This window comes from Ruditapes philippinarum, unplaced genomic scaffold, assembly GCF_026571515.1.
Source record: "Ruditapes philippinarum isolate M1 unplaced genomic scaffold, ASM2657151v2 ctg1_1_1_1_1, whole genome shotgun sequence".
NCBI lineage: Eukaryota > Metazoa > Mollusca > Bivalvia > Venerida > Veneridae > Ruditapes > Ruditapes philippinarum.
This window is the reverse complement of record NW_026854124.1, coordinates 779314-791620: the sequence shown is the minus strand read 5'-3', so window position 1 is coordinate 791620 and position 12307 is coordinate 779314. Positions and strand designations below refer to the sequence as shown.

The window sequence follows — 12307 nt, the reverse complement described above, 5'->3', positions numbered from 1 at the left end:
TTTCAAATAAATATTGTAGATTTAATATGATTCTTTATCACTTTAATACATGTATATACATATGTTTCTATTATATCTTTGCAAGTAAAAAAACACACCAAATGATTTTTCTGCTTTTTTAAAATGCCTTTTATACATTTTTTCTCTCAATTTCTAAATGCCAAATAAATGTCACAATATAACAGCTGAACTTCAAAAAACACTTGCATAATAATTTGTACAGAGGATCAACTATTCCATCCATTCAAGTTGCCCGAGTTGACTTATGTGTAACACACTCACAAGCTTTTCAATTTTTAAAAAGGAAAACCTTTGTTAAACTTGAAATTTCTATCACGTTTCTCCTTTCACCTTTTTTAGCAAGTCTAGATTAAACCAGTTTGGTCTTTTTCTTGGTATTTCTACGAGATATCTGCCTTTATACATAGGGAGATCTTTCATTCCCTCCTCGCCCTTGTACAGATATGCAACCTCTTGTCTCGGATGATCATAATAGTACTTATCTTCTCCCATAGCTTCTCTCATTGCTGCCGTCTCTTCTCTCACTTTCCCGTAGCAATTACCTATAACAAATCAAACCCCAATAAGCATTTGTTAAATGTTTACATAAATCCTTTTTCCTTTATTTTTTTATTTAAATTTACAATAATAAGAGGCTTGCTTCAAAGTAAAAACATATTCATATGACTGTTTTTTTTTGGAATGATGAAATTTTAAACAAGCCATTGTCTATATTCATGACAATTCTTTTTTTTTGGTTGGTTGGGTTTTACGTCACACCAACACAGTATATGTCATATGGCGACTTCCCAGTTTTGCTGTTATGGTGAGACCTCGGGTGCCCTTCCGTGCATTATTTCAGGCACAAACAGGCACCCGAGTAGAACCACCAATGTTCTGTAAGCTAGCTGGATAGCTTCCTCACATGAAAGAATCCAAAGTCCCTGTCTGACCAACAGCCAAGCCGCCAAAGACGCTCTTTTATTGACTATTCTTCTTCCACTTACATTCACATCGCCTAGTGGTTAAGGATTCTGTCTCGCAACAGTTACAACATATAGGTTGAAGGTTCAAGCCCTACTCAAGCTACAAATTATTTTCAGTTTTATCTGCAACAGATGTGCATTCTAAGTGATTTGGCCAAGGATCAAGGTGGATATTTTAATCTACAGGCTAAAACTGTAACGGATTTTAGCAGCATCTAAATTTTAATAGAAGACATGGATTGCCAATCTGAAAACCCTAGTTGCAATCATATTTCCTAAGACAACACCAGTACTTGATGCTCATGTCAAGAAAGTGGACCCAATCATTATAAATGTAAGTGCCAAGTTCTTGTTTCATAATCATATTTAAACTTAAAATAAATTTCAATTCATGAGCAGGCAGGAATATTTACCACAGATTGTCTCTCTTTCATGGGGATGTCCGCAGTTTAAACATATCACAATATTCTTCTTGGGTCTTGCTGTACTCATTACTGGTAGTTGCATCTTTCTCAATTTTCTTTTTTCAAGAGATCTTCTATTCCTAGGAACAGCTTTAAGAATGGGTCCAAATATTTCTGCTAGAATAGATTCTGAGGAAGATCCTGGTTGCCTTTGTGTTCCAACTTCATTGTAGCATAAGGCTGGCAAACCTAAAATTTATACAAAGAAAATAACTGTGTAGATATAAATTGTATTTTTGTTCAAACATCAGGGTACAAAATAGTTCTGGCTTCCAAAACTTTATAAGCTGCTACTTAACATTTTTGTTTTTCATCAGATGCGTCATTAAAGTTTTGGATTAGACCCGTTATGAAACCTAACCAGAATAACATAAGTTTATTTATTCTTATTTTTCACTTGCAAATACACTTGACCCAATCAATTCTTGTGCATTTTACGATAAAACAATTATTTTCATATGGTTCTATACCAATTAAAGTATCAAAATATTAATACCGTCATTAAAATTGCCTATTTAACTGTAAAACATAAATTTACGCCGACTATAGTCGTCCATGACATTAAGGTGCCACGGGAGACCTTGTATGACGTCAATTGTGGGAACCGATTTGAATAGTCGTGTACTATTTTTAGAACATTTTGTTGACATGATTTCGATGTTTTTATTCAAGATAATGTTTTTATTTATTTTCATTAATATTTTAGTACTTAAATATGATTTTATTGGATATAAAAGTCAGTAAATCACCTTTATCAATATCTTTAAAAAAGTAATTTATAAAAATATTGGAAGCACATGGGTTCGTAAAGGTCAATCTCGTAATCACATAGTCAAACATTGTGGCAATATGGCGGCCAAGTGCCGGAATTTTTACCAGTGGGAAACTAGTAGGTAGTTATGTTGGTAATAAGATTTTTATTTGTCTGTCCTTGGCTTATCAACAGATTTTATATAGTTTTATCAAGGTATGCTTAACTTTACTTCATGGCATGTCCAATGACTGAATAAGAGCGTGTCAGATTCCTGGCACGATTATTGGTGGACTTTCCCTACCGGGTTGTCTTCAGCATTCACATCATGTTATAATATATAAACGGGTATGCTGTAGACCTTTTAAAAGCTAGGTACAACGATGAAAAAAAACCTGAAAAGTACATTAATGAGGCTAGTCTTATCTAATACTGCCTAACAGTCTGATAGAGTACATATGAGAATGGTTAAATATTTTTAAGCTTTTCATCTACCTCATAATATATGTTAAGTTGATGAAGTTGATGCTTTGCAATATGATATGGAAATTTGCAAAATTATTAACATCAAAGTTACACTGCCAATAAATCTAGCAAATCATAAACTATTTACCCGTGAATACGGTTATGGACAGAAATTCAATGAAGTTTCTACAGTATCCACATATTTACAGAGTGTAAATAATCCTAGAACTGATTTTAGTACTGCGGAGCCTTGTTGAAGTTTCAGTCTTTCAAATAAATTTTATCTAAATTATCCGTACTGTAGATGGCAGTAAAAAAAAATTTAAGCATTCACTGAATAAAGAAAATAATTTTTACCGGTCTGTTGATTGTGTAAAGCTATATTATCGATTGTGATCTTCAAACTTTGTAAGCAATTTCTAAATTTTGTAATGAATGTCACCCAGGCCGCCATGCTTGTTAGTAATACTAAAATCCGTTAGCGCCGTTATTTCCGGTATTTAGCTAAGACAAAATTCTATACCGTTTCGTCTGCAGAAGAGATTGGCGCCCTCATTTAGCCTAGATAACAACCTACATGTACACATACATAGATTGGCATTTCAAATAGGCGCACTTGACATTTTGTTTTCTAATGACATTGCGTTTAATGAAGCCGGCTACAGCGTTTGTTTCATATGTTGGTGATGTTACACGAAGGTATCTAGGTAGATTCTGTCTAGGTTATAATCTATTTTGTCGTTTTGTTTGTTTTAAAATATGAAATATCCGCAAATTAGATCTAGTATAAAACTAATAAACACTAGGTTACCTGGCGTTTTCTGGATTAATCTTTGACCATTAAATTTAGTATACAGGTCAGTTATTTTAAATATTTACTGCGGAAGAAGGCAAGACTTCAGTTCTGAACCTTTAGCCAAGAATTGAACGTTATTTATCAACCCAAAACGTGTGTTAGACCAGAGACATAGATAACAGAGATAGGCAACTTCCTAATCAGTTTTAAAGTAGATCTATTACGCGTGCCTGCTAAACTTAAAACTTGTAGCAAGTAAAATTTATTATTACATGCTTTTCGGTGGTTTATAGAGATATATCAGTGATATAAAACTGATAATTTCACTGTTTTAAACAGTGAAATTATCAATTTGATATTTTCACTGTTTTGAATTTAAGTCCGATACGTTGTTTCAGTGAAATACCAGCGTGCACAGTACTGGAAACCAACCTAATGACGTGACGTAGTAAATGACGTCACGTTGTATTATTATTTGGCGCGCTTTTCATTCAGTATTAGATTTAATGTTTTTTTTAAATCTTTTTTTTGCATATAATATAAAGAAAATTTGTCTAGTTTAGTGTAAGATCGAAAAATATTTTCACCTTGTGAATACCAAAAAGTTCATATTTCACTCGTGGCTGTGCCACTCTTGAAATATACCTTTTGGTGCTCACTCGGTGAAATATATAGAGGATATTGAATGAGTGTAAGTTCAATACTGAATTTATTGCACGAGTTGAATAAAATTATATTATGGCGAGCATAATATTATTTTATTCAACAAGTACAATACATTCAGTAATGAACTTACACGAATTTAATATTCTATTTATCACATACCCAAAATAAAGACCGTTTAAAGTGAAATAAGAGTCACTTTTCATTGACGCGCCTATAGTATACAGTAACGCGAAAATTTAGCGCGTCTTTACACTATGTCTGTATAACGCTAATGACGTCACGTCAAAATTTATGCACGGCCGTGCAATACCATATTTACGGAGTCGTAAAATCGGCATGGGTGTATGATAAATTCCGATCTTACACTTAACTTAACAAATATCCTCTATTTAACCAGGTGTCAAAATCAGGAATATAATAAATTTTCTGAAAGCTTATGCATCTGTCTATGGCTGCAGGTAAAAATATTTACAGTTCCCATTTAATAAATGATACATCAATTTTTAAAGAGAACTACTTAATAATTTTTGTTACAAAACTATTCATATGACGAAAAAACTGGCTCAGTTGGTATGTTCTGCTATGTTTTTCTAAGTGAAAGTCATGGAAAGTTACCAACATTTAACATGCAGCAATAGATAAAAGATTTACCTTTTAAATGGTATATAATATTAAAGGAACAAATGTACATCCATTAAGTTAAAAATGTGCTACAAAATGCCTAGTTTTTCACTTTTTTATAGGCATGTGTGATATTACAATGGAGTATATAGGAGCTGCTCATCTCTGTTATCTATGTCTCTGGTTAGACATGTTAATTTTGTACAATTCCACAAAATCGTAATCTTAAATGTATAATTTGGGGTTCCAGAATCTTAAAGGCATTTGTTTTCTTCATACATGTAAAATCATTCTTATGTATAAGTGGCGATACAAAGCTGTTATCTATATAGCAGAATATATTAACTTACTAGTATATTATACTGAGTAATTATATCAGAGATTTATATTACAGAAATTTATCTTTACAATAATTCATAGGCCTATGTGACCTCATTTAGACATTGGATTGTTTTAAGTGTGTGTATCTCAGGATTATCAGGAATCCATACTTTTTATTGGATCCCATATCTTATTACCTTAATGGGCAATCCAAGGGTAACATAAAACATACTATTTAATTTAATTGTTGCATTTTTGTGTGTTTTATATGCACGTTAAATTGATATATGTGACAATATACATGTAGTATATTTGTTTATGTATACTTCCCTAATAAACCGATACGACACCCAATTCAAGACTACACACAATTTGGCATGTTTGTTGAAACAATACCACTGTTGCCCTGAGCGAAATGACATTTGCTGAATTTTGTCTAAAACTTTTTAGGCAAACTTGTGAACGTAATAAATCAATATGACTTCTGTTTGAAGACTATTTTCAGCATTTCTAACTTTTCAACTTTTTTTTTTTTAATTTCTTATGCCAAACTTTTTCCAGACTTTTCTTTTCATATTTGGTTATCGTTACCGTTTCCATTTTGTTGTTGTTTTTGTTAGTTATATAAATCTTTTTTATATTTTATATTCGTTGTCAAATTCCCCATTTGTATGAAAAAGACAAAGAAAAATGATTTTTAAGCCAATCAAAATAAACTATGTTAAATACAACACTTAATATAAGCTTTCATTTAAAGTCACTAGTACTTTAAGATGTAAGGAAATAAATTTGATTTATAATCAAAGTTTATCGCTTTAATGGTTTTATATGGTGTTCTACAAACGGTTTTATGACTGACTTTCATTTTCATGTACACTTTCAACATGTGTGCAATTTATGGCCTTATTTTCGGATTTGTAATACTATTGAGGTATTTGGCGTTTTGAATTTAAGCCGTTCCAAATTATTTAAAGATTATATCATTCTAGCAAAATTGCAACTATCATTTTACCCATTGTGCATTCAAATATACAACTATGAATATGTTTGTTTTAGTTGTAAGGTTCACTACCCGTTTTATGTCATTTTTATTGAGATATTTGTGATTTCCATGTGTCATTATATCACAAGTTTTGTACTTTTAATTCTCTATTAATTGTTAGTTTGGTGTTGTTAGTCAACATTTTATTAAGTTATAAACATTTATATCCTCCCCACCTTTGTTGATATACTAAAGCTGTGTAACAATACATTCACATCTCCTGTCGCCTGTTTCTTTTACATCACAAAATGAGATATGACGTCATGCATGGATAAGATAGACTTGCACTTACATATTCCGTCTCTAACAATTTTACACCCCTGGCACCGACTTCAACCTTTGAGTTTTACTGTTGGTTTTTTTGCGTTTATAGAGATTCTGTTTTTGTTTTTTGTTTGTTTTTCTTTTACCCCCAAATATTCATAGAAGTATGCCCCACAGTGGTTAATTTAGTGTACCTTTCTGTCCTGTTATTTTCTATTGCTTTATTGCTAGTTAAAATGTGTCAACTAGTTATTTTGTTTTCCATTAATCATTCTTACAAGTTTGCCTTTTTTTGTGTTTTATGGTCCAGCAATACCGACCAATGTTTAGAGCTTGTTTCAACACCTGCCGTCCAAATCTGGGTTTTGCGGACAGTCAAAACCTTCATCATTTTGAAAATATATGTTTTATAGACATAATATGTCATTTATACATTTTCATACGTCAAACATTTTTCCAGTTTGAAACAAGAGTTTTATAGACTTGCAATGTAAGTTAACCATAATTTATTAAATAAATGTAAATTTGCGTGCCCTTTATACAGAATGAAAAGTTCAATTGACATGAATCTTACCATTTAGAGTACATGTGATTAAAAATTAAATTTGTTAATGTTTATGTTTCCAAATACATGTACATGTAATATTATATTTGTAATAACTTTATTGATATGATACAAAATAATGTTATTAAGTACATGTTTTCGAAACATGTTTTCGAAACGTTATTGGTCGATCCTAAATATATAGATAATTTAACTTTTGATTTTGATCTAAAATTAAAGCCGGTGCTAGAGGGTGTAGGCAACATGCATCCATTGTTAACTTACTGTCCGTGTACCAGCAGCAATACCTAACCGAATGCACTTTTTATTCCACATTTCACATTCCTAACATTGTATCCATTATCGATTCGGAGAGCAACTTTGCCTCTTCTTTCATTCGCTTTTGGCGATACATTTCTGAAAAAAAAAACACACAAAAAATAATGCCATAGTCGTGGAATTGTTTTATTTTCAAATTTAATAACTAACAAAACAGATTGTTTGTTTGTTTGGCTTTACAGCGCACGAACACAGTTAAGGTCAAAATGGCACCAAAACAGGAAAGATGATTTTGCACACATACATAATTAGGTCATATCTACCCGTAGTATTATTGCTTATTTACAACCGACTCTACAAGAAGACAGAATGATGTATGGGCAGAGGACAGGACTGTAAGAACGAATACAGTGGGTTCTAATCGCTCCGGGGAATATATTTTTGTCCGTCTTTCTGTTATAGAACTGGTGCAATTACTGGTACAATCATTTGGTGCGACTCAAAGCGCTGTGTTTCGAAAATAGGTCTGAAATTTATAAAAAAAGTTATTTCATTTATACTGTACATGTATTTAAAAAGTTAATTAGTCAATGCAACAAAAGAATGATCACAAAGGATAAAAATGAATTCATTTAACAACTGCTAAATGAATTGAAAAAAAAAAAAACAAACCCCCCCCCCCCAAAAAAAAAAAAAAAAAAAAAAAAAAAAAAAAAAAACAGCAACAACAACAACAACAAAAATACAGGACAAATTAATAAAATGAATAAAAATGGATCCATTATAAAAGAATACTAGTATCTCGATATATTATCTTCCACATATTTATCTGTATTATAAAGGTTTTCTGAAACAAGTCCTATACAATTTTAATTGTAAAATGGGTAAACACATATGGCTAATTTTAAAATGGTGCTAGTCTGTTTGATCAAACCTGTTCAGTAGTATGTGCAAGCCAACGTTCACGCCCCCTAGCACCGGCTCATTTATATATCAATTTATGATGCAATTCAAAATTTATAGACATTTGCAGATTTTTTTCGTGCGGCGGCCTTGACGTACATCGGGAACTTCAATGTGATATATCTGTGTCACTCTAAAACATATTTCCAATCCTAAATAAAAATATTTAACCGTTAGACAAACGGGATAATATTTCATGTAAAATTTAGTTAAAATATGAAGTATATTACATTTTCTAAGACTTACATGACTGTTAAGTCAAATGAATCCGTGTTATATATAATATGAGTGATGATAACGGACAAGTTAGTATATCAAGTTTGAAGCAATTCCATTTAGTATTTAAGAAACAACGGTTTATTAAATGTTGGTATAAAATAATGTTTGTATTAATTGTTTAAAGGGCGACTAAAGTAACTTCTGTGTTTCTACCGAACATGTTGTAGACAAGTCACACAGCTTCATGAACCCCTGGATTTAAGGTCAAGGACGCACTTTGAGGTTAGAAAATCTTTACGGCCCATAACTCAAGGGATTTTGAAGTCAATTGGAAGAAGTGTTTAGCATAATAAGTCCTTGTTATCGTATCAATTGTTATAATCAATACTTTACTTTGGCAATAATTATTGTTACTTATGTAAAAACCTATTTCACGTTTACTTTTGCAACTTTATGCCCCATTACAGACTAAACCGAGACATTTGTGCTTTGTCACTCTGAAATTAAAGCCTAAAACTGTTTTTAGTAACAGGCATCGGTCCTCTTACTTTAAAAGGCAATGCTATGTTTCCTGTCATTACATTTTTATTCTTGTTATTCGGTGTCCTTACATACAAAGCGGGGGCATCTTTGCCGTTCTAACACATTTCTAGTTTGTTTACAAATATGATGGCCGGAATTATTTGAAGATAAATCAGCGGCAAATGCTCCGGACAGAACAAAGCAAATTAGTTGAAATAAAATTATTCTGTTTTGTCACCGTTACAATGATTTACTCAACTTTATCCTACAAAACACATAAAAGCTCTATCTTCACAACAATAAAAATAAACAAACCGCATTATTGCACCAGTACTCAGTTTTATGATAAAATATAAAACCATATGGAAAACTACAAAAAACAAAGCCGCCAGACAAAAGAGATTGCATGAACCGATTAAAAGCCTTGCAAAAATAGTTAATGTTTGACATTTACGAGAACATGTCAATAAGTAGTCAAGGTTTGAAAGAAAAACTATCGACACATAGTTATAACTGTGGATATTTTTGACATGCGCAAATTAACAGGTGATATTAATAAAAGGTAATTAAGTTACTCTTGATTGACATTTACGCTAATATTCGAAGCTGAATGTCCCCGAAAAGTCAACAACCGAGTTACTAAAACAATGGAGAAACCATTACTTTTGTGAAACAAATTGATTGTTGACCATTGCTTTCAGAAGCTCATGAAATTGTTTGAATATTTTCGTAAGAATACACATAGAGACAAGAAGATGCTTAAGCTTTTATTGTCTTTCAAAATAAGAGATACATTTCAAAGATTAAGGATTTCAAGAAATGCAAAAGAAGGTGTTGTGTATTGCATTTACACTATTATATCTATTATATTACAATGTTGCAATTACATTTTTATTTTTGTTAACTAATGTTTTAATTCATGCATTCTGTTATTCTTATCTAAGGACCTCATTAGAATAACTTTAATTTGAACATAAGGCAGACGGCCTGGTGAAGGTTAAGCATTCGAAGTAATAGTGCCTTTTAAAGCAGCACACATAAGGCGATTAAAATACAAATACTGCTAGACAGCACTAGACAGGCAGCCCAAATATCCGTTGATAACATGTCCTTAGTTAAAGGGTCAAAGGCTATAACTAGGGAGGTACTATAAAATCTCAAGAACTGTACACTTCTAGTGGATATTAAAGCAGGACGTATAAGGAAGGCATTGACAACAATTGGAATTGGCAAACAATGCTTGACAGCGGTCGAATTATTCCGTTAATAACATGTCCTAAATCAACAGGTCTAAAGTTTTAACTGAGGAGATATCACTATAAAATCACAAGAACTGTACAATTATGTTGTTTTCATATTGCTGTCGTCATATCTGGAGAAAGTTTTGACAAAACTTTGCCTCTTATGAATCATATAAAAAAGAAACAGAATAAAATGTTCCCTAGCAAAACATTCAACTGATTTTATTGATGATTTCGCGGTTACGCAATGACCTTTATTGGACATTTACAAAAACAAAAATGTTATTTCAATTCTGTTAATTTGATATGAACTTTTTTTATCAAGATACAAAATTATAGAAAATCAATAACAGACATCTCGACATAGTTGTAAATACCATTCAAATACTTCCATTGCATTTTGTTTTTAATTTGGAGATAAAGTAATCACTTGGGAACTAAACAAAAGGACATACACATGTACATCACAACTGATATTGTTGAAAAATGTGTTACGGTAGAGAAAACCTATTTCTAACGGAATTGTTTGTACATATAAACTTTTATCAGTGATATATGTAAAAATTAAACATTTAGCTATTATAAACATACTACAAATATCTAAAGACATTTCACGTAAGCCAGATTTTTTAACATTTTAATGAAACATTTACTCAAGTGTTCATCCTTTTGCTCAGAAAAAATATACCTCTGAAGTGTCCTCCATGTACTGGTAAGCTTTGTTTTTAAGAATATGGCATTTACAATGCAACATTTTTACACTACTATTGTTTTTAAAGCACATACAATCAAACTTGAACATAATTTATTTTTTATGAAATATAAGTATGTACAATGTTTGAATTAACTGATATGTTTGCACCAAAGTGTTTCATCATTGATACAATTTCCATATATTCTCTATCAAGAGCAATGAAAAACTGTACATATAATGGATATAATTGCTCACTAGGTTTGAATTAGCATGTTCACGTACTGTACGTGTGTATCAAAGCAACATAGCCGTTATTCAAGTTTCAGAATGTTTCAGAATGAACCTAGCATTGACTTAACCAGTACTTAACTTTTAGAATATACATAGCATTTACTATGCCATTATTCAGTTTTCAAATTATGAATTATTTGAACTTATAATCTAGAATTAAAACACCACTCGGATGATGTACTTTACAAGTTTAAACAGCTGCCACAGATCACTTAACTCCGGCTGTTGTCAGTGCATATTTTTGAAAAAAAAAGGAGATCCTTCAAGAGCAATGACAAATGTAAAAAATGTAGACTCGGTTTGTTTGAAACTGTTCATAAACTGTTGCGGTAAATGCATCACATCAGAGGTGTCGTACCATTGACTTGGTCAATATTCATCTGTAAAAAGTTTGGAAACTCCAACGATAGGTTGGAAAGAAATTCTAAATGGTATAGATGATATACATGTAATATTAGGTGAAATTGAGTCAGACAAAGTTTATAGGTTTTGTAGACTATTTTGATAACTAGAGAATTTGATATGCTTTCCAGGCACTGGGATTCATGCAAGTGTTAATTAATATAGATTCAATGTATTATACTATTATTTACATTACACCCTTATGGCAGATGTTCACGTACGATTTGCTTAATCAACATTTTTGTTACTCTTATTGCATTTTATTTTGTTGAAAGTCTATTCATTTTAGTGAGTAACTCATTATTATTTTTTAATAATATATAAATGAAAATGTTATTTCTTACAAAGTGAGACCTCGTGTTTGGACAGTCAGAAATTCAAACACTGTCTCAATAACGAAAAAATACTGCTTTTTTGCACGAAATACTTTCCATGTTTAAGTTTGTCAGGGCAAAACAAAATACATAATAAAAAATTTTGAGTCGAAAAAAAGAAGATCTATGATTATAGAATCAGTTTAGTATCCCATTGCTTTTTGAAACTTCATAACTTGAAATAATTTTCAACATTCATTTATTTCTTGAAATCGTAATCGCATTATTATTATACTTCGTGTTACTTCCCTTTAAACGTGACATAATAAGACAATTAGACCCAAAGCAGACATACACATTTATATAACTTTTTATGTAGCGAATTAGTTGTTTAAGGTGAGACGAAATGTGTCTGTCACATTTGAACTTTTTTGTACATTTTTATGAAAAAAGGAAAAGGTC

At 31.4% G+C, this 12307-nt stretch overlaps 1 protein-coding gene across 1 annotated transcript; it reads right to left on the bottom strand.

Annotated features, from left to right (window-relative positions):
- Positions 1-102: 102 nt before the first annotated feature.
- Positions 103-3182, bottom strand: LOC132739028 (large ribosomal subunit protein bL32m-like). The gene is made up of 3 exons (XM_060726675.1): positions 3024-3182; positions 1400-1639; positions 103-563 (listed from the first exon to the last, which is right to left on the bottom strand). The coding sequence occupies exons 1-3, from the start codon at positions 3118-3120 to the stop codon at positions 334-336; spliced, it is 567 nt and encodes a 188-aa protein (XP_060582658.1). The 5' UTR covers positions 3121-3182; the 3' UTR covers positions 103-333.
- Between the last annotated feature and the right edge of the window lie 9125 nt (positions 3183-12307).